The following is a 27,886-nucleotide window of genomic DNA, read 5'->3' on the forward strand; positions in this document are numbered from 1 at the left end:
GAGGAGTTATAGTAAAGTAACTTGGGTAGAAAAATAATCTGGCTAGACTTTAAAAAGAAGTCTTTAGACAGAAAAACTGCGAAGTAAGGCAAAGCAGGTGCATGTGCCAGTCAGATTGACAATACACAACACAACTTTGGCTAAATTAGTTAGAAAACAAAGAGGGCTGAGGGCTTTGTTTTATTTTGGTGATATTTGTTTGTTTGTTTTGAAATAGTATCTCACTGTATAGCCCAGGCCATCCTAGAACTCCTTCTATAGCCAGGGCAGGACTCAAACTCATGATCCTCCTTCTTCTACCTACAATAAAAGTTTCTTAAAGGAAAGTTGGGATGTAGAATGCAGTCAAGAATTCAATGTAAGTGGGGCATCCGTGGCTCATGCCTGTAATCCTAGCTACTCAGGAGGCAGAGATCCGAGGTTCAAAGCTAGTCCAGGCAGGAAAGTCCGGGAGACTCTTATCTCCAATAAACCAGAAGTGGCGCTGTGGCACAAATGGTAAAACACTCACCTTGAGCTGAAGAGCTGAAGGATAACACCCAGGCCCAGAGTTCAAGCCCCACAACCGACCCCCCCCAAAAAAAATTAATGTATATTCTACAAAATTAAGAAAATCAATGGGTGGAAATGTTGAAAGGGATGACATTGATCAAGGTATATTGTTTTCATAAACTGCTTTGCTAAATGGCAACTGCTTTGTACAACTACTTAAAGACAATTTTCAAAAGTTTCTTAAAATGTACTATGTAGCCGGGTGCTGGTGGCTCATGCCTGTAATCCTAGCTACTAAGGAGGCTGAGATCTGAGGATCACAGTTCAAAGCCATCACCGGGCAGGAAAGTCCATGAGATTCTTAATCTCCAGTTAACCACCAGAAAACCAGAAATGGCGCTGTAGCTTGTGATAGAGCGCTCACCTTGAGCTGAAGAGCTGAGGGATGGGCGCCCAGGCCCAGAGTTCAAGTCCCGTGACTGGGGGGAAAAAAAGGTACTATATAGCCCTGGGAAGGCTGAAAATAGAGGATTCAAAAGCAGACAGGAACAAAGAGAAGCTGCTAAGGGTAAACACAGTCAAAATCACTCTAGAGAACCAGGCCAAAGATGTTGCTACTGCTGTTGTCCAGCCCTAGAATCCTCTAGTTGACACAAGTAATGTTGCTGGTACTCTGGACACTGCATGCTGGTATCAGATAACAGGTCCCCACAGCAAGATACCTGCTGCCCCACTGAGAACCTTCAAGACCTATACGAGTAGATGAGATGGTCAGATGGAAGCATCAGATAGATTTAACTTGAGGGAGGTTTTGCTAAGATACAGAGGGCCATGGGCAGGACTTGAGAGCAGCCACCAGGAGCAGAGAATTGTCACTTGGCTGGTAGCCAGAAAGTAAAAGAAGCCATCTATGCATCAATCATAAGGACTTGAGCTTGGATGTAGACTGTTCCTCAGAGCCTCCTGAAAAGCTAACACCTTGTCTTTGGCCTTATGAGACCCAAAGCAGAGAACTTGATTGAACTTGTTTGAACTCCTTACCTACAGAGGTGTGAGATCATAAACAGGTATTATTTTAAACTGAAAAAAAGAAGAGCATAAAATGGGAAATCACTGAATCATATAGGAAGATGGGTCCAATACTATTAACTAAAATGGGGAGCACTGTAACTGTTTGTTTCATGTTGCTGTAACAATACCATAGACAAGATAATGTATAATGAAGAAAAATTAAATCTGGCTTCTGGTTCTGGAGGCTGGGAAGTCCAAGATCATAGACAGCACCAGCATCTATCTGGAAAGGGCTCTGTAGTGTCATGCCATGGAAGGCAGAAGTAGAAGAGAAGGAAACAGCAAAAGGAACTTGCTTATTTTGTTGTTATTGTTATGGGGCTTGAACTGTGGGCCTGGGCACTAACCTTTTCTTTGGGGGGGGTCCGGTCAAGGGGCCTGAACTCTGGGCCTGGGCGCTCTCCCTCAGCTCTTCAGCTCAAGGCTAGCACTCTACCACTTGAGCCACGGTGCCACTTCCGGCTTTTTTCTTATGTGGTGCTGAGGAATCGAACCCAGGGCCTAGAGCATGCAAGGCAAGTGCTCTACCACTGAGCCACCTTCCCAGCCCAAGCACTAAGCTTTTTTGCTCAAGGCTAGCACTCTACCACTATGAGCCATAGCTCCACTTCCAGTTTTTCTGGTGGTTAACTGGAGATAAGAGTCTCATGGGCTTTCTTGCTTGTCTGGCTTTGAACAGCAATCCTCAGATCTTAGCTTCCTAAGTAGCTAAGATTTCAGGTGTGAGCCATTGTGCCTGGCTGAACTTGCAGTTTACAACAAACACACTCCCAAGATGATGACATTAACCCATTCATATGGGAAGATTCCTTCTAACCTAATCACCTACTAACATCACTGCATTGAGGATTCCAGAAGTTTGGGGGAGGGGGACACTTTCAAGCCATGGCAGGCAGTAGTTGGAAGAAAACAATGCATCAATAGAAAAGCTTTTTAGAATAGAAGAAAATTCATCCTATTTATAGCCTGAAGGAAAACAAGCCAGTAAGTGGGGAAACTAGGATTCAGAATGCTAACAGATTAAGTAAAGGATGAACAAAAGGAAACAGTATCAAAGGTATGGTTGAGGGAGTTACAATCTATATACTGAGGTTTCCCCCATCGTGAGACTTTAGGAAAGGAAGAGAGGATAAGTAGATACAGATTAAGTCTTGTAGCCTTCTCAGTATAAAGATTTCCAAATGGAAGACACTGAACTCTTTATTGAAAGCTCCGATTTCTTGATTTTTACCACCACAATCTCTTCTTAAGATTTTCAAATGCCAATACAAGTAACAAAGTGGTCCAGTGCTTGTGTTTCTTTGGCAAAAATGGCTACAAATGGATTGACTTGTGGGAGATACAAGCTGTGAGTAGATGCTACAGTTTGCATGTCCCCAAGGCTCCAAGTGTTGAAATTTAACTCCATCATAAGGTATTAAAAGGATGGAAACTTATTTTGACTGTAGTATTTTTAGATGGGGATACAAGAGAATGATTAAGATTTTAAAAGATTATTAGGGTGCCCAGTAATTGACATCATAGCTTTATGAGGGGGAAGTATTGTGTCACTCTTATTTGTACCCCTTCTAGTTCTCAACACAATGCCTGACATACTAGAGATACCCAATGTACTTTTATTTTAATGAAGGGAGGAATTAACAGATTTCTGTGGCGATATTATTACAGCCCATTCTTCCATATAGGCCTGTGAAACAGCTTAGCAGTAAAACACTTGCTAAAAATAATTCAATCTGAAAATGTTAGTCGGATGTAATTCTAAAGGTTAGGGAACCCCCAGACTACAACAGCTCTTTGCTATTGTTTTACAACAAAGCAAAGAAAAAGAATAATGGTTCATGAAAATAGGTATTAATATTAGGACATCATGTGTTGATGAATGGAGCCTCTCCTTTCTCAATGGCAATTCAGTAAAATAGAATAGGCTCTGAAGTCCGAATGCCTGGCTTTTAATGTTGCCTGCATCACATTGTAGCTATGTGACTTTGGGGCAGGTTGTTTAACCTCTCTGTGCTTCAGTTTATCAACAGAGAACAGAAACTAATAGTACAGTCCCTCAGGGGGATGGATGTAAAAATGACTGACAAAATAGCACCTTCAAGTGACTTCCAATATATGGCACAAAATTTACCTATATTCCCTATTAGTGAATCTAGTTAAGGACAAAGTGAGTTCCTTTTTGTATTGCCCCATAATGCTTGGAATGGTGTGCAGATTAAAAAAAAAAAAAAAGTGGGTGGGATTACCAAATGTTTGAAAATTAATGGTGTGAATTATGTTTGTGACATACAAGTTGAAGGCCCAAGAAAATGAAGATATCTCTGAAATGCAAATGTAATTAACTGATGCAAAAGGTTCTAGGCTTAGGTGCCTCGATTCAGTTATTTCCATAAAGTGGTGTTTCATGCGTTGATCTTCCTTTTCCTGCCCCTTTCTAAGCGTGGAGTTTGCTGTGATGCAGACTATCACCCTCGGAACCGATGGCCTGCTGACAAGCTGGCTGTTTGGCTAGCCTGGGGGATGAGGTTGCTGCAGCAAAAAAGCGGGCTACATGACAGTACAGTTTTGCTGCTGGAGATGGAACCAATCATGTCAGGAGACAGCGTCTAGGGAGCGTTGGGACAGCCAGGACTCTTTGGGGCTCACTTGGACACTCTGGAAGCCAGGGCGAGGGTAAGTGCACAAATGCTAGGCTCCCAAGCCCGCAGACCTGAAGAGACCGCGGTCAGGGTCGCGCAGATACGTCACGTGCTGGTGACCACAGGCATCCAGAAACCCACATTCATTCGTGTCCGGGCCAGAGTGGAGAGCAACCGCAGGACCCCGCAGCGCCCCGCAGCGCCCCTCAGGCCGTCTCCTGCGGGCGGCACTGACCTTGCTGCAGTCCCCGCGCCGCAGTGCCAGCCGCTTCCGTGGGCACCCCGGGAACCTCGGCCGGGGGGTCCCCCGCGCCGCCTGGCCACGCCCCCGCCCCAGGGACCCCTCCCCAGCTCCCCCGCCCGCCGCGCGCCCAGGGGCCCAGGCCGCGGCAGAGTTGCAGGAGGGCGTGGCGGGCGTGGCGGAGCGGGGCGGGGCGCGCGCCCCCGGCGGGCCCAGGGCTCCTGGTGCGGGCGCACGCACCGCAACGCGCGGGCGGGTGGGAGAGCTCCGGGAGCGCGCGCCCCGCCTCAGCCCGCGCGCCGCCCGCGCCGCCTGCTCCCGGCGCTCGGCCCAGCACGTCGGCGCCCGAGCGGACGTGGGTAGCGTGGGCCTGAGGACCCGCGTCGCTCACCTGGACCCGCGTCCCCCACTCGGACTCGCGTCCCGCACCCGGACGGTCCCGGTAAGCGTAGGGCAGCGGGGACCCAGCAGTCACCTGAAGGGGCGGGTCTGCGGGCCAGGACAGACCTCCGGGACGCAGGTGCTTGGGGAGCCGCTCTCCACGGGAGGGGCCCGTGTAAGTGGGTGAGCCCCGGGTATGGCCGTGTGCACCCCCTGGGAAAGTGCCTGGGGCGGCGTGGGGAGCCGCCCCCACGCAGGCACTGGGGGAGTGGAGACGCCTAGGCGCCCTCACTTGCTGCTATAGAGAGAGCACCGTGGGGGGGGCCTCATGGGGAGGGGATCGTGGGGGGGCGCCCCTATGGGGAGGGCACCATGGGTGGAAGCGACCCTATGAGGAGGGTACCATGCGGGGGGGGGGCACCGAGGCGGGGACACCGTCCCCAGGGAGACCTGTGTTAACTGAGCACCAGGGTGGGCTCTGGAGTTGGCTCCATCGAATAGCATCTGGGACACGAGAGCTTCGCGAGCCCCAGCAGCAATGGAACTCCTCTCCCAGGAACCCCTCGCTAAGAGTTAACCTTAGACTGTACCCCAAAACTGCCCACCAGGAACCTCTGGCTAGGAAGCTCCGTGAGTGACATCCCCCATCTCCAAGGACTTTGGCCTTGACCTCCTCTAGGACTCAATGTGCCTGCAATTGGTGCCCACCAGCGTGGTCCAGGAGGGGATCTGTGGGGCCGTGGCCTTCCTTCATTTCCTATGCCCACCTCCCTACCACTAGCCCCGAGGGCTCCAAGCTGGACTTTAGTGGAGGCAGAAACTACACCAAAAGCACGAGGCCCCAGGGAAAGGAGGACCAGTGAGGCCTCTGGAGCCAAGATAGGACATCTGCGCTCTTGGCTTGACCATAAGAAACAGGTCAGTAATGGGAATAACTGACTTTGGCACAGTCTGCACCAAAAGCCTTTTGAAAGAAGGAGCAAAGGATATGAGATTCTTGAGCACCAGTGCGCTAGGCACAATGCTATGTAGTTTAAACATTTCATAATCTGTACAACAACATTAAGTACTTAGGATTCAGAGAGATTTAGCTGTTTTCCCAAGATCACAAAGCTTGGGAGGATGAAATCTTCAAATGTTCTGTGGAGAAAAGCATGAAGGAGAGACAAATGAAAAATAAAGTGTATATTAGTAAATTATGTGAAAATGCAATCTTAGGCTTTCCATAGTGTATGCTCAATAAATGTGATGATTACACTAGTGGATGAATGCAATTTAATAGGAGATGAGACTGCCACAGGAACAGATACCCATTGATTCTCCAGATCTTAGCATACTGCTTCCTTCCTTCCTTGACAGCCCCACTGTAGAAGTAAGTCCATGCTTAGAGGTGAGTCTGGGACACTCCTCATTGGACCAGGGACAGACTTTGGTATGGTCCGGCAGGACTTACCTACTTGACACTACAGAGACTCTTCCCAGAATGCAGTGAGTGTCCTGAGGCCACCTTCCTTGCTGCAGAGCTCTTGAGGGAAAGAAACAAGAGTCACTTTTAGTGTCTTGATCACATGATAAAAAGCATAATCCACACTGTCCTTGTGGCCCTCTGACTGAGGCCACCAGGGACATTGGTCCATAAATACCACTCTGGACCTTTTTGCCTAATGGTGCCCTTGTATGAGAGGAGAAAGGAAGTCTTATTAGGAGTGTATTATGTGAGAAGAGTAAAGGCTCTGGCACTGGATGTTGCTTTGTCCCATGTCCCACACCCTCAACATTTCATTCTAGCTGAATTCAAGGTCCAGAATAGACTCTATATTCTCATCCAAAAACAGAGTGATTAAAGTACCAAGCAATGGGATTTACCATAGAAAAACTCTTCTGGAAGTTTTCCTGTTTGCCTTTATCCATCCTTCTACACAGCCAAACCTAGTGATATCATCCTTTAATAAAACTTCTGGGGTTACCAGAGTGAGGAGGGAGACCAAGCTAGTAAGGAAACAAAACAGGATAGTTTTCCAATTGCTAGGGATTTTGTCTTAATTTGATGGCTGCCTGAAGGATGGGTGTGGCACCACTGTACAGCTGAATGGAGTAGACTCTGATAGAGGTTTATAGAGATTAGCACCTCCTGTCTGTAAAGTTGTTTACCGTTATCTCTTTCAGTTCACACCAAGCTCAACAGACCAAAATAGAGGTATTAATTGTTTTAAAGGAAAATCAGAAGGATCAAGCCTGAAAATATGATCTTTGCTTCATCTTAAAGATTTGTCATGGAGTTTTATTCCTAAAGTGGCCTTTTCATTGAGAGCTCTTGGTATTTTACCCCTTGGTAATCCTGAATGTCCAGCATTGGGTAGACATTACATTCCAAAACTCCTCAGAATAGTGTGCCTCACTCCCCTTAACCACAACCTGAGTCTGCAGATCAAATTATTACAGAATGTATGTGAAAGATATCACCAGGTGGCCTTAATCTTTTCTAAAATGCTCTTTCTAAAGGTAAGTGAAAAGAGAATGACAGTTTGTGTGCAGTTGTGTCTGCATTTTACTATCTGTATTTATCAGCCTTTGACTTTTCACATATTTTCTGGCCTCCTCCTCCTCCTCCTCCTCCTCCTCCTCCTCCTCCTCCTCCTCCTCCTCCTCCTTGTATTTCTCCCCTTTCTCCTCCTCCTCCTCCCCCTCTTCCTCTTCCTCCTTTCCCTCCCCTTCCTAGTCCCCTTTCTCTTCTTCCTCCTCCACCACCACCTCCTTTTTGCTGTTTTTCATAAATGTTTTCCTTTCCTAGAATATGAACAGTAAAACCTTCCCAGGCCATTTCTGACCCTGCATTTTTTTCCCAGTACACCTATTCCTAAGCAGATCCTATTTATGCAAATAGTTTCCCATCTCTTTAGCTACAGAATCCTATTATCAGTCCCACCCGCTTCTCCCCAACAATGCTGTTTGGTTTCTGCTATCTTTATTTCTCAAGTCTATTTATTCATTTTTAATGGAAATATCATTATCTACTCCACTCCTTGATTTTAATGACGACGTTCTGACCAGAATTGCTTACCAGCTTTGGACTATGATGTCCAGCTGGAAGCATGATTGTTGTTTCCATTATAACAGCTCTCTCAATTCCCCACTCCCCTTCCCCTCAGAGACCCACATAAATAATAAGTGCTGTTCGTTTGCCAGCACCATGCTATATAAATATAAGAGTTCTTGCCCTTGAGGAGTTCACATAGAATCAGTCTAATTTTTTTTTTTTTTTTGGTCAGTCGTGGGGCTTGAACTCTGGGCCTTGGTGCCATCCCTCAGCTCTTCAGCTCAAGGCAAGAGCTCTACCACTTGAGCCTCAGTACCACTTCTGGTTTTCTGGTGGTTTATTGGAGATAAAAGTCTCATGGACTTTCCTGCCCAGGCTAACTTTGAACTGTCATCCTCAGATCTCAGCCCCCTTAGTAGCAAGGAATTACAGGCGTGAGCCACTGGTGCCTGGCCAGTCTAAATTTTTCTAGTCATTTATTATAAAGAACAGGAAAGTAGGGGTGTGGAATATAGCTTTATAGAGTATCTTCAGCAATCCATGCAGAGAATGCTTGTTCCCAGGCACCACTGGAACTTGACGGCTCTTCTGTGCCTCTTCTGGCAGCCATACTACATATAATATGTAACATACAAATGTGTATTATTTATATATAATAGTGTGTGTGTGTGTGCGCATGTGCATACCTGCTAGTCCTGGGGCTTGAACTCAGGGCCTGGACACTACCCCTGAGCTTTTTTTCCTCAAGGCTAACACTCTGTCACTTGAACCATAGCTCCTCTTCTGTCGTTTCTGGTGGTTAATTGGAGATCAGAGTGTTACAGAGTTTCCTGCCTAGGCTGGCTTTGAACTACAATCCTCAGATCTTAGCCTTCTGAGTAGCTAGGATTACAGGCATGGGCATTGGTGCTCAGCTTCACAACTGTTTATTTGGATAACATTACAAAGCCTTTGAACATACATGATCTCTGTTTAAGAAAATGTTTATATTACTGTGGCATTCTCACTAAAATAGTATTAGTATTTGTGTGTTTTTTGTGAGGTTTATGAATTGCCCATAGAGAAACACCTACTAGCTCTTAGGTTATGGAAAAGACTGTCCTGTTGAGGTTTTTATTTTTTTTTTGGGTCCGGTTGTGGGGCCTGAACTCTGTGCCTGGGCACTGTCCCTCAGCTCTTCAGCTCAAGGCTAGTGCTCTACCACTTGAGCCACAGCGCCACTTCCGGCTTTTTTCTTTTTGCTTATGTGGTGCTGAAGAATCGAACCCAGGGCCTCTGGCATGCAAGGCAAGTACTTTACCACTGAGCCACCTTCCCAGCCCTGGTTATTGTTTTTTTTGTTGTTGGTCATGGGGCCTGAACTCTGGGCCTGGGTGCTGTCCCTCAGCTCTTCAGCTCAGGGCTAGCACTCTGCCACTTGAGCCACAATGCCACTTCTGGCTTTTTCTGCTTATGTGGTGCTGAGGAATCAAACCCAGGGCCTCATGCATGCAAGGCAAGCGCTCTACCACTGAGCCACCTTCCCACCCCCATCCTGTTGAGTTCTAAGGCCAAATAATGTACTCATCTATCAGGTTTGGGACTTACAGGGCAAGTTCTTCCTAGACTCAGTTACACCAACTCTAAACGTTTGGGTTTGTTGTTGTTGTTTTTTTTTAAATCTCTCTGAAAGTCTTTTAAACAAATAGTTTAAACATACTATCCCAAACCAATCCTTTGGGCTGATGCTAATTCATATGTGAAGGCAGATTTCCTCGCCTATTTCTATCCAGCACCCAGGTTGGTAAGTCATGATGGAGTCCCCATATAGCTCCATGCTTGGCATGTGTTTTTACCTCTTCCTGGAATGCTTTTTTTTTTTTTCTTACTGGTGTAACTCCCACTCATATTCAAAATTTAGCTCAAGCAACACCTTTTTTTTTTTAAATCCTACTCTTATGCCCCTACACATGCACATACTCACTGCATGCTCACAGGCTGTGTGAAGTGCCATTTGTTCATTCTGCCAACAGTCATTAAACAATTAATTTTTTCCTAACACATAGTAGGTTGCATTCAACAAATGTTTGTGGAAATGCTGACAATTAAAGTAATAATTCACAAGCAGGGGAAATATGTGCTTTGAGAATCTAAGAGCAAAAAACAAAACAAAACAAAAACCAGGGAGTGTCTCTCCATCTTATGGGAAAGCTGTGCCCGCTAAGTGCAATCTCACCAGCCAATCATGAATGGTGTGATGTTCTTTAACTGTTACTCTGCTTCTGTGGGAAGTCATCGCTGTAGCTTTAATGAAGATTCAGCTGGTCCCCAAGAGGCTAAAGATCCTATCATAATTTTGTGCTCCTGCAAATGAGCGCCTTGTAAGCTTTCAGTAACTATTAAATAGCACGACCTCTCTCACATCTTATAGTGTTGAGCTGAGGCCAGGGAGTTTTCTTCATCTTTAGCTTGTCCCTTGGAAAGCCCTTGGCAGTTAGGGTAACTATGTCTTCCTAGACAAGCAGAAGTGAATAGAGAGAAATTGGTAGGTACTAGGTAGATCTAGACTCCTTTGGAGTCTACAGCCTCTAGTACTTAGTAGGCTACTGTCAGGTGACAGAATAGTAGGAAGAGTCTCCAGGAGCAGTAGAGTGAGGTATGGAGTTCCAAAACTGGTCACAAGTCAGTAAAGAACAACTGAACCACTTGGGGTTTGGATTTCCTCAAAGATCAGCAGAGGGTAAGGGAATTCTTTTTGATTATTTTTGTTGGAAGTCTTGGGGCTAGATGCTTTTGTGCAGAGTGAGCTCTGGGTCTGTGCTGTGCATTATACATTTTTCACATACTTGGGTCTGCTAGTTTGATGCACTCTTATGGCTAGCAGGTCTCCACCTATTTTATGTATGTGGTGGCTTTCCTTAAGGTTCTTTTTTTTTTTTTTTGGTCGTGGGGCTTGAACTCTGGGCCTGGGCGTTGTCCCTGAGCTCTTCAGCTCAAGGCGAGCGCTCTACCACTTGAGCTACAGCGCCACTTCTGGTTTTCTGGTGGTTTATTGGAGATAGGAGTCTCACGGTCTTTCTTGCCCGGGCTGGCTTTGAACCGCCATCCTCAGATCTCAGCCTCCTGAGTAGCTAGGATTACAGGTGTGAGCCACCAGCGCCCGGCTCCTTAAGGTTCTTAGATAGTCCTCCAAATATATGCTTCTAGTAGCCAGTTGTTAAGTGTCTTGAAAATATTCACTTGCATGTGCAGATGCTTCTTATTTGTGCTGAATTTCTCCAGCTCAAATGCAGGATAGAGGAGATGCATTTTCCAGCTTCTTGCTTGTTCCCCAGAACAAGCAAGTCCACAGAACACAGCCATAAATGTAGGAGACTGTGGACTCTGATAAGACCAGTGTAATTGTGGAAACTGCTAAATTCCCAAATTAGCTTCTCTCTGTAGTAAGGGTATGTTACTGTATGATACCTGTTCTCTTCCTGTGAGCCCTGACTCACCATTGAGGCTTTAGCTCTGGGAAAGAAGAGTGGATGGGATGAGGTGAAATGGTCTGACTGAGTTTGTAGAACTGAGTACCAGAGATTTGGTGGGATCAGTTGTCTAGCTAAATTTAATGAGGAGAAAGGGTACAAACACTGATCTCAAATTAACTTTTAATGTTGTCCAGTCAATGTGTCTACAACATTCATTTAACAAAGATTTATAAAACACATGCTCTGTGGAAGGTAGGGGACCACCCTCACTTTTCTCCTTCTTGTTCTCATAAAAAAAAAAAAAAAACAGGGGCTGGGAGGGTGGCTCAGTGGTAGAGCGCTTGCCTGGCATGCCTGAGGCCCTGGGTTTGATTCCACAGCACAACATAAGCAAAAAGAAAAAAGCCGGAAGTGGCGCTGTGGCTCAAGTGGTAGAGTGCTAGCCTTGAGCTGAAGAGCTGAGGGACAGCGCCCAGGCCCAGAGTTCAGGCCCCACGACCGGACCCCCCCCCCCCCAAAAAAAAAGAGATTCCTTTGTTCACCTGCAAAGCCCATTTCTTTTGGTTGTTTTCCCCTTTCCTCCACTTAGAGGTTTTTCTTTTAAATGTTTCTGCCTAGGAAAGCCCTCACAACCTCCAGAAAACCCATTTTAGTTGCTTTTGAGCTTTTCAAACAGCTGTCATTTCCATATCAAGAATCAGATTCAAGTGAGTCAATGTTCTTTACATTTGCCATGCTGCAGGAGGAAATCCTGCCTGTTGGGAGGGTTGCTTCTCAGGCTCTCCACAGCCACAAATCTTTACAGACAATGCTTGGCGAGAGAGGTTCCCTAACTGCCTTTGCTGTCCTTATTTCTCCGCAGCTCCTGCTGTGAAGCAAAACCTCTCTTTACTCCCACTTCTTTGCCCTTGCATTTAAGCCCACTGCATTCTAAGCAGGTGTTCCACAGAGAATGGGTGTGTCTTGCACACACATTCCTAGCTGCCCACGTATGTCTCACTGCCTGACAAACACATCTAGATTGCTTTCTCTTAGTGAGACAAGATTCTGGTTGTTTCTGGTTTTTTTTTTTTTTTTTCATTTCTTCCAGTTAATACAGTTGGATGTCCGTATTCTTCTTGGCTCTTATTTTCCATCACCTGCTCCTATCCCCAAGGTATTTTTCCTCTAAGCCTTCTTTCAAATTCTCGATATACCATTCCCAGGTCAACATCTTTTATATTGTTTTCGTTCTCATTAGAGAGGCAGAAAACCCAATTTCCACCACCTACCAGCCAATGAAGTGGTCATTAAGAATAATTTGTAGGATCTTTGTAACTTGATTTCCTTTCAGCTTGCTCCTCTTCTTAGGACTTCTTCCAGCACAGGAGAGGCCAGCATTTTCTCCCCAGGCATTGTTTTAGCCACCACTAATCAGCACCACTTGTTTCTGTAGAAATTAGAGCTGATTGTGTTAATTTCTCAAATACCACAGGTGCATAGCTTGGATCTTTCAGCACACTCACTTTTAATCAAAGTGTCTATCGTATACGGGTTCAGTCATCTTCATTAAGCATTATGGTATTTAGTATCACTTTTAAGGTCTAATTCTGTTGTGTCTTCACAGTTTACAGTCAAACAAAGCTTTGTCAATTCCCATCAAAATGATAGGAAAGCAAAAAAGCAAATGGAAAAATGACTAGAGGTCTTCTTTGGATATTGATAGTTCTTTTTTAGTGATTCTGCTCTCTCTCTATATATATGTATATCTACATATATATATATATTTTTTTTTTTTTTTTTTTTTTGGTGGGTCGTGGGGCTTGAACTCTGGGCCTGGGTGCTGTCCCTCAGCTCTTCAGCTCAAGGCTAGTGCTCTACCACTTGAGCTACAGCACCACTTCCTGCTCTACATATTTTTGCCCTTAAAGGTACAAAGTGGTCCCAAAAATTGAAGCATCTCAAGCAAAAGTAATAGCAGTGCTCAAAGAGCCTGTGGTCAAAAGTAAAAAGTGTTGTCATGGACTGTGAAGGTGGCTCAGTGGTAGAGTGCTTGCCTTGCATGCATGAGGCCCTGAGTTCAATTCCTCAGCACCACATAAGCAGGAATAAAAAGCCAGAAGTGGTGCTGTGGCTCAAGTGGCAGAGCACTAGCCTTGAGCTGAAGAGCTGAGGGACAGCGCCCAGGCCCAGAGTTCAGGCCATGACTGGCAAAAAAAAAAAGTGTTGTCATTAAAAAATGTATATCTGGGGCTGGGAAGGTGGCTCAGTGGTAGAGTACTTGCCTTGCACGCATGAGGCCCTGGGTTTGATTCCTCAGCACCACATAAGAAAAAAGAAAAAAGCCGGAAGTGGCGCTGTGGCTCAAGTGGTAGAGTGCTAGCCTTGAGCTGAAGAGCTGAGGGACAGCGCCCAGGCCCAGAGTTCAGGCCCCACGACCAGAGCCCCCCCCCCCAAAAAAAAAATGTATATCTGTTTTTATATGTGTTTAATTGTTTTGCCAGTGAATGTCAGCTTCAGTCTTCATGGAAGTTCCTTTAAGGATAAACTCTGCAAACTATTGCAGTGACTTCATTAACAATTGAGCTAGGTTAATGGCAATTCCTAGTCTCCCTTAAAGAGAATAATGGTATCCTCACAGTAAAGGGTTGAAGCAGGACTATTGTGTGTTGGGAGATTTCTGTGGTTCATGTACTGATACAGTATTAATGAGTGAATTCACTTATAGAGTAACTCTCCTAAGTGGCTGAACTCTTCTTCAATAACTCTCATTATGTCATTTGAAAAGGTCCAAATACATGCTGTTGCTCTGTTTTAGTGAATTATTCTTGAAAAGATTTTTATTATGGGTATTCCAATACCTTCACATAAGTTCTGAGCTTTTTTTTCTAACCTGTACTTTTTTTTTCTGATAACCATAAAAGTCTAATGACTGTTCCCTAAAATTTCTGATGTAATTTCTTGAGAAGAGTCTGCCTCCCCCTTCCCCCCCCCCCCAGTTATTTGGAGGGCTAGTCTTTTCTGAGTATCTTTGGAAACCAAGGGGATTCTTTCAAGTTTTGTTGTTTGTAGTCTGTTATACACACCATACACACACACACACACAATTTCTTTTAATATTTTCCTTCCAAATACCAATGGAATTGATATCCTCTCCTCCTAGAGTCTCTGATATAGATCCACCTACAACCTGCCTGAGGGTCCATCCAATTCACTGCTTGAGAATCATTGTCCTGGTTTTTGTGCTTTAAAATTTAATCAATGTTTTTCTTTTTATAGCTTGAGTGTTTTGTAGGTTGTTCAGTAACTTCCTATTGAGATTATTTCTACCCTTTTAAAAAAAATTAGTGTATGCCCCACAGGTTAAAGAGGATCATCTTCTTATATAGAGTATATTTTCCTTCATTTCTTCCCTCCTTCCTTCCTTCTTTTCTCTCTCCTTCTCTTTCTTGTTTCCTCTCTCTCCCTCTCCCTCTCCCTTTCCCTCCCTCCTTTCCCCCCCTTCTCTCTCTCATCAGTCATGAAGCTTGAACTCTGGCCTGGGTGCTGTCCCTGAGCTCCTTTTGCTCAAGGCTAGCACTTTACCACATTGAGACACAGCACCACTTCTGGTTTTCTGGTTAATTGGAGATAAGAGTCTCACAGACATTCCTGCCTAGGCTGGCTTTAAACTGCAATCCTCAGATTGCTTCAGCCTCCTGAGTAGCTAGGATTATAGGCATGAGTCACTGACACCCAGCTTTCTTTCTTTTAATACAAATTTATTATCTTATAACCATTGGGGGTTCATAATCCTGCTGAAACTCAAGGTATCAGCAAAGCCACATAGCTTTCTAGAAGCTCCAGGGGTGAGTCTATTTCCCTTTTCTAACTTCTAGAATCCATCTGCATTCCTTGACTCTTTTCAGAGCTAGCAATGGCCAGTGAGCTCTTTCTTCTATATATCTCATTAAAGAGCAGGATTTTTAGTCAGTGTTAGTAGTAATTTATCTCTGCTAGACTCTTGAACCACATATACTCGTGTGTGTGTGTGTGTGTGTGTGTGTGTGTGTGTGTGTGTGTGTGTGTGTGTGTGTGTGTGTGTGTGTGTGTGTGTGTGTGTGTGTGTGTGTGTGTGTGTGTGTGTGTGTGTGTGTGTGTGTGTGTGTGTGTGTGTATACAGGGCTTGAACTCAGGGATCCACTCTCATTTGGCTTTCTTGATCATAGCTGGCACTCTACCACTTCAGCCATACTGCTAGTCTAGCATTTTGCTGGTTAACAGGAAATGGAGTCTCAGATTTCTCTGTCTAGGCTGACTTCAAATTAAGTTACTACAGTTCTCAGCCTCCTGAGTAGCTAAGATTATAGGTGTGAGCCACTGGTGCCTGTCTTCAAACACATAGACTTTTAAGATAAATTTGAGTAAACAGTTCATCCTGCATAGTACCAGTTAAGGGCAGAGTTTTCTTTGTACCTCTTTCTTTATACATGTCCATCTTTGAATCAAAAGAAAAAATATAGTTCTTAAAGTTAAAAAGTTATAAAGAGTCTTAAGGCTGGATTTTTTAAATTGCAGCTTTAAATCTATTCATACGGTCATTTTTAGAGAACCATTATGAGGATATTTTAATGAAACAAGATAGAAAAGTAGGATGGTTCAATATACAGAATCATCACATCAAATATTTTCTTATTCTAGATTACAGTAAAGTGAAATTGAAAACAACAAGTAGCTCATCCCCATAGTCCCAGCCAGTTTTAAGGCTGGAATATTGCAGTCTAAGGTTGACTCAGCAAAGTATGAGATACTATGCAAAAACAACAAAAAACTAAGTCAGATGCCATTGGCTCATGCCTGTAATCCTAGCTACTCAGGAGGCTGAGATCTGAGGATTGCAGTTCAGAGCCAGCCCAAACAGAAAGGTTTATAAGACTCTTAATCTCCAATTAACCACCAGAATACCAGAAGTGGTTCCATGGCTTAAAGTGGTAGAGTGCTAGTCTTGAGCAAAAGTAGCTCAGAGACAACACCCAGGCCAGAGTTCAAGCCTCATAACCAGCAAAAACAACAACAAAAGCAACAAAAACTAAAGCAAAAAGGACTGGTGACATGTTTCAAGTGGTAGAATGCTTACCTAACCAGCACTAAGTCCTGAGTTTTACACCTAGTACTTTGCTGTCTATCATCCCCCCAAAAGAAAAATGTAAAAAAAAATGTGTCATATAAAGTATCTCAAGAAAACCTAATGGTTCTGGAAAATATAAGTGCTCATAATGAAAATATGCATTGAAAGACAGTGTCAGTCTTACATTCTCCCTTTTGGTATGCTTTGAGGACTTGCCTTCCTCCCTAACCATTGAACACAACCATTGTTCATGAGGCATCTGGACAATGTCTGGGGACTTTAGGCCCAGCCTCTTCAAGAACCCTCCAGCCCAAAGCTCCAGCAAAACTTTATCATACCATCTCCACTCCCTTCCCACCCTGGCTAGCTACCCTGATTAGGCCATGTGGACATATAAACAAACATGAGCATTCTAACAGATACAAACCTGAAATTAAACAATAAAGCAATATGTTCTGAGTCACAAAACATCAGGTCCCAATCTAAAAGTTGTCATTTATATATACAAAATAAAGAAATTAAAAGTATGTATATGCTTTCTACCACCTTCAAAAAATTAGATCATAGCCGGGCGCTGGTGGCTCACGCCTATAATCCTAGCTACTCAGGAGGCTGAGATCTGAGGATCGCCGTTCAAAGCCAGCCCGGGCAGGAGAGACCGTGAGACTCCTATCTCCAATAAACCACCAGAAAACCAGAAGTGGCGCTGTAGCTCAAGTGGTAGAGCGCTCGCCTTGAGCTGAAGAGTTAAGGGACAGCACCCAGGCCCAGAGTTCAAGCCCCATGACCGACAAAAAAAAAAAAACAAACAAAAAATTAGATCATAAAGTACTTTTGTAACTTCATGAATATGTTTTCATATTTTAAACATCTTTTTATATCAGTAATTATACTTTAATGTTTTTGTTGTTTATTCTTTCCTCATACCATAATGTATTCTCATGTTGTCTAATATTTGTTTCTAATACAATGAAAGAAAAGGATTTTTAAATCTTTTTTTTTTTTTTTTGGTCCGGTTGTGGGGCCTGAACTCTGGGCCCGAGTGCTGTCCCTCAGCTCTTCAGCTCAAGGCTAGCACTCTACCACTTGAGCCACAGCACCACTTCTGGCTTATTTTTTCTTTTTGCTTATATGGTACTGAGGAATCGAACCCAGGGCCTCAGGCATGCAAGGCAAGCGCTCTACCACTGAGCCAACTTCCCAGCCCAGGATTTTTAAATCTTAATGTATTATTAATTGCCCACTGAGGCATAACTTCCTAACTGCACAATAAATCTTTGCACTGTAAGGTAATTATTCAAAGTAAATATTCCTTAGTTACATACTTCAATTTTGTAAGCAAATTTACAAATGGAAGAGGTATGTCTTCTTAGATAAATTTATAAATTAAAGAATATGGGTTTCAGTAGATGGCAGGGTAGAAATTTGTACTACTATGGTGCTTATAATCAATGATTATGGAAAGAACGTGTTATTTTCATCAGGTATAACATATATTAAAGTTTTTGTAATTGTTATTATAAAGGTGATATACAAAGGGGTTACAGTTACAAAAGTCAGGTAAAGAATACATTTCTTGGGGGGGGGGGATAGGAAGGGATGGGAAGGGGAAACAAAGGGGGAAGCAACAATGCTTGATAAGAAGTATACTCATTATCTTGCCCATGTAATTGCAACCTCTCTGTACAGTATTTTCACAATAAAAAAAGAATACATTTCTTTTTGGACAATGTGATCCCTTAAGGTTTTATTTTTAAAACTTAATCTCTACAATTAGTTAATTGTAAAATATTATTAAGTATCTGTTCTATTCTGGACACCTCAAGAAGCAGTAGAAATAGATGCTGTGCGACGTAAAACAATCAAATAGGGGAAGCTGATATTGACTAGAAAATCATCCTTAAAATAAGTGATGATTCAGGTAAGTGCTCAAGAGCAGAAGAGTGTGCTATTGACTCCAGCCAGCAGTGACTTCCCCTAGTTTGACAGATGAATAGGCACTAACAGGGGAAGGAAAGTTCAAAAGTCCCCAAAATAGGAGCATGCCAAGTAAAGACTGACAAAACTAATGTGTTGGAACACAGACAAAAGAAGGGAAACTGGACTTTGCAGGGTCTTACAAGCAAGTCATGGTAAAGATAAATTTGGGGAACTTTATCCTAAGAGCTGTAAGGAACCTGTAGAATAATCTGAAGCAAAAATAAGATGGCATCTGAACATCCCAGGGATATCCTTTTTTTTTTTTTTTAGTCCGGTCATGGGCCTGAACTCTGGGCCTGGGCGCTGTCCCTCAGCTCTTCAGCTCAAGGCTAGCACTCTACCACTTCAGCCACAGCGCCACTTCCGGCTTTTTTTTCCTTCTGCTTATGTGGTGCTGAGGAATCGAACCCAGGGCCTCAGGCATGCAAGGCAAGCGCTCTACCACTGAGCCACCTTCCCAGTCCCCGGCCAGGGATATCCTTAATACATTCAAAATCCAATTTAATTGTCTCTCAGTGTTTATTTCCTAATTTCTGAAGCTGGCAGTACTATTCTTCTAGTCAATTTAAAACTGCCCTCTCTCCTTTTGTCATTTTGTCATCTAAAGTAATTATCATTTTATTTGTAAAATTCCTTAATTCTGTTTCCATGGTAACAAATCATTCCTGCTGTCATCATTTCATTTGAAACCCTCTACCTCTTGCCTGGGTATTATAGTAGCCTTTAATTGTCTCTGTCTCTCCTCTCACTATCACCTTTTTCCCAAAACAAATTGAAGGTAACTTCTCCATTCCTCAGTATCCACTCTGAACCCTAATAATAAAGTCTCAGCCTTCTTTAGGTTCTTCCAGCATTTTGTTTGACTTCTTTGAATTCCAATTTTTAACAGCTTGAGTTGTGAGACAACTGTTCTCCTGTCTTCTGTTTCCTATTAAGAGTAGTTAGTGCCTTGCATATAAATAACACTGTTCAATAAGCCTTGATTGGGATGAATTGAGCAAAGCTAAATGGTCTCTTCTCTGCTTAGAACAAGCATTCACCAGCCAACTTGCACAGGTGGAGAGGACTAGAGTAACATTCCCTTTTAACATGTGAACAGTTAAAATCAGAAAAATCAGCTGGGCGCTGGTGGCTCACGCCTGTAATCCTAGCTACTCAGGAGGCTGAGATCTGAGGATCACGGTTCAAAGCCAGCCCGGGCAAGAAAGACCGTGAGACTCCTATCTCCAATAAACCACCAGAAAACTGGAAGTGGCGCTGTAGCTCAAGTGGTAGAGCGCTCACCTTGAGCTGAAGAGCTGAGGGACAACGCCCAGGCCCAGAGTTCAAGCCCCACGACCGACAAAAAAAAAAAAAAAAAAAAAAATCAGAAAAATCAAAGCTGAAAAAATGTAGTGACATTAGTGAAGTCTTAGAAAAGTTCTATGGAACGAGGTGCCAAAGGCTCAGGAGGCTGAGCTCTGAGGATTGTGATTCAAATCCAGCCCAGGCAAGAAAGTCCATGAGACTCATCGCCAGTTAACCACCAAAAAGCCAGAAATGGAGCTGTGGCGCAAGTGGTAAAGAGCTACCCTTGAGCAAAAAAGCTCAGGGACAGTACCCAAACTCTGACTTCAAACCCTAGGTCTGGCAACAAAAGAAAGAAAAAGAGAGACAGAGACAGAAAGGAAAGAATGAAGGAGAAAAGAGAAAGAGGGAGGGAGAAAGGGAGAGAGAGAAAAGAAAAAGAAAGAAGAAAGAAAGAAAGAAAGAAAGAAAGAAAGAAAGAAAGAAAGAAAGAAAGAAAGAAAGAAAGAAAAAGAAAAAGAGAGAGAAAGGAAGGAAGAGAAAGGCAGGAAGGAAGGAAGGCAAGAAAGGGAGGGAGGAAGGAAGGGAGGGAGGAAGGAAGGGAGGGAGGAAGAAAGGAAGGAAGGAAGGAAGGAAGTTTGTAATGGGCCAGAGACTCACAGGGTGGCATAGGTACCTATTAGAGGAGACGAGAGGGCATGTAGGTATGTAGCTGTAGGCATGTAGCTTTAAGTACATGGTTAGGGGTGACAGAGTTTCTTGATTCCATGATTCATACTCTTCTAAAAATAGGGTTTTCTTCACTCTTGCTTTAAAAAGTAGCAGGCACTGGGCTGGGAATGTGGCTTAGTGCTAGAGTGCTTGCCTGACATGCATGAAACCTTGGGTCCAATTTCTCAGTACCACAGAAAAAGCCAGAAGTGACGCTGTGGCTGAAGTGGTAGAGTGCTAGCCTTGAGCAAAAGAAGCTTAGGCCCTGAGTTTAAGCCTCAGGACTGACAAAAACAAAACAAAAATGGAGCAGGTGCCTAAGGAGAATCATCCCTGAATTGGCTGTACTATGTACTACTTACTGAAGGTGCTTCCCTTCAGTTGAAGGTCTAAAATGTGTTGATACCGGCTTGCTTTGAGCTTTGGGTCCTCTCATGGAGTAAAGGAGAAACAAGCTCTGAAGTCTTCAACTATTTCAAAATAACAGAGATCTTGGACTCCTGGACAAAATTGGTTTAGGATAAGAAGGAAAACAGATGCCATTTCACATATATAGAGGGCTTTGTACTGTTTTATGCTCTTTCCATTCCTGCCTCCCTTTCTTTTCTTCATCCCTCTCTCCCATTAATAGTCCTCGCCTTGCCTTTTTGGTGAATGACTGAAACTGACAGGCCCAACTTGCTGGACCACTGGTTAAATCTGTGCCCTCTTCTTTTTGTCCACAGAGCCATGGGGGTGTTGATGTCCAAACGGCAGACAGTAGAGCAGGTACAAAAGGTGAGCCTGGCTGTGTCTGCCTTCAAGGATGGGCTGCGGGACAGGCCTTCCATTCGGCGCACGGGTGAGCTATCAGGGTCCCACCGTGGCACAATGGAAGGCTCTGTCCAGGAGGTACAGGAGGAGAAAGAAGCAGAGGCAGGCACCCCATTGGTCCAGGAAGAGAGCAGTGTCAAGCGTGCAGCCTGGGAGCGGCTCAGAGATGGGCGTGGAGTAGAGCCTGAAGAGTTTGATAGGACCAGTCGATTCACACCTCCTGCTTTTATCCGCCCCACCCGGAAGCTGGATGATGACAAGCCTGCAGACATCGTCTTGGAGCCCAGAGAGCCTGTGAGTGATTAGTTAGAGAAAAGTCTTATACTCCTAGTCTTTCTGAGGATCAAGGAACAGGAGGACAAGGAGAGCTGATTGTGGTTGAGGTGAAATTCAAAAGTGGGAAGACAGAGTTGAATGCAGAACAGTCTTTAATTTTGTATTCATATACATGAGGGGGTTCACTGAGACATTTCTGCACATGTATGCCAATATACAGTGTATCCCAATAATCTTCAGGTTTTGTTTTCCAAAAGAGCAATGAGGATGTGGCCCCCAGGTAAAGTGCTTGCCTTGCATGTACAAATACTGCAAAAACATTTCCATCAGAAGAGTATTATTTACATCTTAGATTAGTTATAGTGAAAGTCCCATGGGGTGGTGGGTAATTAAGAATGATAACATTTGTCCGGCATGGTGACTCATGCCTGTAATCCTAGCTACTAAGAAAGCTAAGATCTGAGGATTGCGGTTCAAAGCCAGCCCAGGCAGGAAAGTCCATGAGTCTTTTATCTCCAATAAACCACCAGAAAACCAGAAGTGGCACAAGTGGCTCAAGTGGTAGAGCATTAGCCTTGAGCTGAAGAGCTGAGGGACAGTGCCCAGACCCAGAGTTCAAGCCCTACGACCGACAGAAAAAAAAAAAGATAATGTGGTAGGTCTTCTGCTGACTTTCCCATCCATGGATGCTCAACTACAGATAGTTGAGGTGGTTGGAAATTTAAGAGGGAATTTAGGCAGGTCACAATGACTGGGGGTTCATATTGGTGCTAAGAAACTAGAAATGCTAAATGTACTACAATGCCTGAGATGCACTAGAAAGGCCTGAGCAGCTAGAAGAGCCATCTAGTTTATGTCCACTAGGAAGAAAACTGTCATTTTAACATTACTTCAGTTGAAACTATTCCTCTAGGCTATTTCAGGGAGGTTCATTCCCATGTAAGTAGTTCTATGTTAACTGGCCATAGGTTCTTGTTGCCTGACTTTCCCATCCCTATTTACTTCTGCCATCTTTCACCAGGTTGTCAATGATGAAATGTGTGACATCTGCGAGGTCTGGACGGCTGAGAGCCTCTTTTCATGCAGAGTCTGCACCAGAGTTTTCCATGATGGCTGCCTACGCCGCATGGGCTATATCAAAGGAGACCGTGCAGCAGAGGTGACGGAGATGGCTCACACCGAAACAGGCTGGAGCTGCTACTATTGTGTGAGCCTGGACTTCAGGGACAGTGGGCTGTTGCACAGCAGAGTACTTCTCACTTTTCTTGGAGGCCCAGTCTTATAACACCTGCTCTAATGTGTTCTAGGGCCCTAGAATTAAGATGGGTTTCTCAACTCAGTTCTGTTGACATTTAGGTTTAGATAGATCTTTCTTCTGGGGAGCAAGGTACATAATAGGATGTTTAGCAGCATTTCTGGTCTTTATAATACTAGATGCCAATGCCAATATCACACACCCAAAAATGTCTCCAGATATTTCTAGATGAATTGTGGAGACAGAAAAATCATCCCCAGTTGAGAACCATGAAGTGAAGGGGGTGGGGGAGTACACTGGATAGAATGGGGCCTACTTGCTCAAAAGTAATTCTGCTTAGAACAGTGTTTTCTCTAACAGCCCTGTAGTTGTCATTCACTGTACTCAGCTGAGAAACCAACCTGAAGTCCTAACCAACTTGCTTCAAATGGGAATAGAGTCCATCACAATAAAACTGCTTCATCCTGATCCCTACTTGCCTTTAGAAGCATTTGCTGTTTATCTCTGAAGTGATTTGTTGTTGTTGTTAGTTAGTTACAGGGCTTGAACTCAGGGCCTGGGAGCTGTCCCTGGGATTTTCTGCTCAAGATTAGTGCTTTACCACTTTGGACCATTGCTCTACTTCCTGTTTTCTGGTGGTTAATTGGAGATAAGAGTCTTACTGGATTTTCCTGCCCAGGCTGACTTTAAACCGTGATCCTCAGCTCTCAGCCTCCTGAATAGCAAGAATTATAGGCATGAGCCACCAGCACCCAGCTTCCTGAAGTGATCTTTAAGCTTTGATTCAGAACTTTTCAAATTATATATAAACACCTTCCAACTTTTTTGTTTTGTTTTGTTTTGTTTTTTTGGTTTTTCATGGGGCCTGAACTCTGGGCCTGGGTGCTGTCCCTCAGCTCTTCAGCTCAAGGCTAGCACTCTACAACTTGAGCTACAGTGCCACTTCCAGCTTTTTTTTTTTTTTTCTGCTTATGTGGTGCTGAGGAATCGAACCCAGGGCCTCATGCATACAAGGCAAGCACTCTACCACAGAGCCACCTTCCCAGTGCACCTTCCAACTTTTTTTTTTTTTTTTTTTTTTTTGGTCAGTTATGGGGCTTGAACTCTAGGTCTAGGTATTGTCCCTGAGCTCTTCAGCTCAAGACTAGCACACTACCACTTGAGCCACAGTGCCACTTCCAGATTTGTTTTTTTTTGTTTTTTTTTTTTTACTGTTTATGTGGTGCTGAGGAATTGAACCCAGGGCCTCATGCATGCGAGGCAAGTACTCTACTGCTGAGCCACCTTCCCAGCCCCATCCTTCCAACTTTTAACAGAGGACAGAATCTAAGGTTTCATTGAAAGCCAGATACATAATCATTTCTTATCTTACCTGAAGGAAATTTAGGTATTTTCTTTTGATCTATTATCATGCATAGCTCTTCTGATTTCAGTGTAAAGAGCATCTAATGACCTCCTTCTTCTTCCTTCTGTCTGTTAGAAAAACCTAGAAGTTTACTACTTTCTAACTCTTTCCCTGTGGCTTACCCATTAAAATGAAATCTAGAACAATTATTTTCAGATACTTAAACATTTCTTCCTAGAGTACACCACAGCAAATCCTGCTCTACAGATGACATTTTCTAGTATCAATCACCCCTTGTCCTGGGATGCCAACCTTTTATCTCACAGAAACTCTGCTCTTCAGTGTGCTACCATTGTGAGACTGAGTTACAGACATATCCTTCCTATCCCCCAGAAATACACTGTTCCCTCTGGGCTTCCTGCTAGAATCCTGCATCTTTCCCACCACTCCACTAGGCTTTTTACAAAGGCTTCTTCCTTCCTTCTTTCCTTCCTTTCACAATCAGGCCGCTTCTACTGCTTCTTCTTTTTCACCTTTTTCTAGTTTGTTTTGTGCCAGTACTGGAAGCTTGAACTCAGGGCCTTCTGCTCTTGCTTAGATTTTGCCTCTCAAGTGCTGGAGCTCTACCACTTGAGCTACACCTCCACTACTGGCTTCTTGCTATTGAATCAAGATAAAAGTCTTGGGGATTTGCTACCTGTGCTGGCTTCAGACCTTGACCCTCAGATCTGCATCTTCTGAATAGCTAGGATTATAGGCATGAGCTACCAGCCGTGTTCAGCTTAGAATTAATTTTTTAACTAAAATACTCTTTGAGCACCAAGACAGAAGCCAGGTACATAACAATGAATGAAGATGAAGTTGCCCTGGTTGATGGAGGAGTTTTACAACCTTGCCTACTCAGTAGTCCCTGTCCCCTGCAGCAGGTTCCTAAGGCACTTTCAAGCAATCCTTAGGCCAGAGACCCAGCAGTTGTCAGGATGTCTGAATTCTGGGCAAGATTCTGTCCCAAAGTTAGAAACAGTGAACAAGGGGCTGGGAAGGTGGCTCAGTGGTAGAGTGCTTGCCTTGCATGCATGAGGCCCTGGGTTCAATTCCTCAGCACCACATAAGCAGAAAAAGCCAGAAGTGGCGCTGTGGCTCAAGTGGTAGAGTGCTAGCCTTGAGCTGAAGAGCTGAGGGACAGCGCCCAGGCCCAGAGCTCAGGTCCCATGACTGGCAAAAAAAAAAAGAAACAGTGAACAAGTCTCTTCTCTTCTCTGGGGCCTAAGTCTCCTTGCCAGTGGGTGGGAGGCTGGGATCCAGTGATCTTGAGTAGCTTTTCCATTGAAATTTCCATGTCGGTTGATCCTTGGCTTTTCTTTCCTGTGTGACTCAGCTCTACTTTTTTTTTTTTCAGGACAATCTTAACTTGCTGCTTACTGAGGAGGAAATGTACAGCCTCACAGAGACCTTTCATCAGTGTAAAGTCATCCCAGGTAAGGCTGGCCAGTGCTGCTAGGAGGGCAAGGGACTAGATTTTCCCCTCATCCTTTCAAGGATGAACATGAAAAGTATATTCTGAGATTTGGGGAGGATAGGATAAATAAGTCTTTATTCTGGAGTTGTTGGCCATCAGTTACCCACCCACACCACAGTCGGAGCTACATTGGCTATATGACTAGATATGTATGTGGAAAGCACGGAGGGTGCCCCAGAGTTGGTACAGGTGCCCAGCGCTGAGGAAGGGTGGGCATGGCCAGCAAGGGTGATTTCCACAGATTGCTCCCTGATGCTGGAGGACTTTCTGCGCTACCGCCATCAAGCAGCAAAGCGGGGGGACAGTAACAGGGCCCTGAGTGATGAGCAAGAGGAGCAGGCAGCCCGCCAGTTTGCAGCTCTGGACCCTGAACATCGAGGCCACGTAGAGTGGTCTGACTTCTTGTGCCATGAGTCCCTCCTACTTCTGCAGCAATTGCGTCCCCAGGTGAGGGGCAGCTGGGGTGAATGTCCATGGGTTACTGGGTGGCAGAGGCCTGGGAAGCATGCTGGGCAGGTTGGTGGAGTCCTGGGAACTATATAAACAAGAGCAGGTATTAGGAATTGGGATTAAGTTCTGCTCAGTGACAGATGATCAGTGCCCTGGCTGGGGAAACTGCCTGAGGAAGACTAGCTTGCACTGGACTCCCTTGAAAATGCTGGCGCTACCAAGAAGGCTCTGGGGACTTCTGAAGGGAGGTAGCAGTGGTTAGGTAAATAGAAGTCAGAGTCTCTAAAGCTTAAAGTTTACAAGATATTTTCACCTTCAAGATCTTAACTTCTGTCTTCTCCAGAATTCTCTGTTAAGGCTTCTGACCGTCAAGGAGCGGGAACGAGCCCGCGCCACCTTCCTGGCACAGAGCCGTGGAGATGCCATCAGTGAGGCAGAATGCCGCCGCGCCCAGCACTCTTGGTTCTGCAAACGTCCCACAAAAGCTCCTTCTTGCACTGTCAGGTCTGCTCCTTAGCAGTCCCTTCCCCACTCAGCCTTCCTCCTCCTGTTTGCATGCTGGTAATTCTGAGTGTGAAAGACACCTTTGTGAACAGCCAGAAGATTCCTCCGTGCTTCAGGCAGAGGACTATTCCTGTTAGCCAAGACATAAGGCGGCCTCTACTCTAAATTCTGATGCTCGGTGTCAAAGACCCTGAACACATATATTCAGAGCTATAGGTTCACTAAAATTTGGGAAGGGTTAAGCCTTTCACTGCCCTACTCCTAACCACATCCTTGTGCCAACAGCATCAGCCATGTGGGCCCCATAGCAGATAGCAGCCCAGCCAGCAGCAGTAAGCATCAAGATAAGGTCATGCTGCCTGCAGAACAGGAGTCCAGGTGAGTGGAACCTTCTTACCTGACTGGCTGTATCTTCTGTCTCCCTAACATACACTGATAATTAAGAGATGGACTCCTCCTCTGCACCTCCAAAATAGCAAGCACGCACTCCGAAATGTAGGCTCAAAAGGGCCAAGCCGCTGACCCACTGTCTTGGTAGCCCGGTCAATAAGTCAGGCACGAACCAAGACTTCCTTGAGCTTTATCTAGGCCAAGTCTCACACTCTGCCTCACAAATGTGCTCTCTACTCCTGCAGGTCTGTGGACTGGCCCACCTTCCTGAGAGAGAATGTCATCTATATCTTAGCTGCTCGCCCCAACAGCGCAGCCATTCACCTGAAACCCCCAGGATAGCCTGGTGCAGAGAGGCTTGTTTAAGGATGGTGGCATCTTCTCCCTTCTTTCCTTTCTTTCTTTCCTCTACCAACTTCTGGCACTGAGACTCACGGGGATGGGGCACTGCCAGCATCTTAATTTGTCATTAAGTTTTATGGCATTGAAATCACCATTCCCCTCACCACAGAGGCAGTAAGTGCATGGCCACAGAGAGAAGCCTGAGGCCTGTGCAGCATCTCACTCCCCCCCCACCCTCACATCACAGGCTAACCCTGCCACCACTCACTTACATGTGTGCACACACATGTCTGCATACATGCCTAGCTGCCTGTGACTTCAAAAGCCTGGTTCTTTTTAAGTTGAAAAAAAGGACCAAAGTCCCTTTATGAAACTTCTGGTATAGATGAGGGGGGTGGTTCTCTACTCATTCCTTCCATTGGCCAGTTCCAGTTTCAAATATATCAGATTCTGGCCAAGTGATTCTTAATAAAGGAGCATACCAGACTCACGTTCCTTCCTGGAAATACAGGCAGGCCCCTCTGCCCACATTGAAAACCCCTCTGTGGTGAGCCACTGTTGGTAGTAAATGTATGCTCCTCGGATACATTGTGGTGGGGAAAGAGTTGAAAAACC

The 27,886-nt window shown here is 44.6% G+C and overlaps 1 protein-coding gene across 9 annotated transcripts; it reads left to right on the forward strand.

Annotated features, from left to right (window-relative positions):
* The first annotated feature begins 4,048 nt into the window (after positions 1 to 4,048).
* Positions 4,049 to 27,757, forward strand: Phf24 (PHD finger protein 24). 9 transcript variants are annotated; one of them, XM_070009212.1, is made up of 9 exons: positions 4,050 to 4,236; positions 21,103 to 21,154; positions 21,266 to 21,484; positions 22,488 to 22,673; positions 25,466 to 25,544; positions 25,827 to 26,032; positions 26,379 to 26,539; positions 26,825 to 26,917; positions 27,175 to 27,757. In XM_070009212.1, exons 1-9 carry the CDS (start codon positions 4,115 to 4,117, stop codon positions 27,269 to 27,271), a joined length of 1,215 nt encoding a protein of 404 aa, XP_069865313.1. In that variant the 5' UTR covers positions 4,050 to 4,114; the 3' UTR covers positions 27,272 to 27,757. The 9 variants fall into 9 exon arrangements, with proteins under 9 accessions (XP_069865303.1, XP_069865313.1, XP_069865341.1 ...); XM_070009240.1 differs by lacking the exon at positions 4,050 to 4,236 and adding exons at positions 4,727 to 4,885; positions 5,433 to 5,742 and having other exon boundaries at positions 21,103 to 21,484; XM_070009232.1 differs by lacking the exon at positions 4,050 to 4,236 and adding exons at positions 4,727 to 4,885; positions 5,504 to 5,742 and having other exon boundaries at positions 21,103 to 21,484.
* Positions 27,758 to 27,886: the final 129 nt, after the last annotated feature.

The sequence above is a fragment of the Dipodomys merriami genome, unplaced genomic scaffold, assembly GCF_024711535.1.
Source record: "Dipodomys merriami isolate MVZ:Mamm:240054 unplaced genomic scaffold, mDipMer1.0.p SCAF_11, whole genome shotgun sequence".
NCBI lineage: Eukaryota > Metazoa > Chordata > Mammalia > Rodentia > Heteromyidae > Dipodomys > Dipodomys merriami.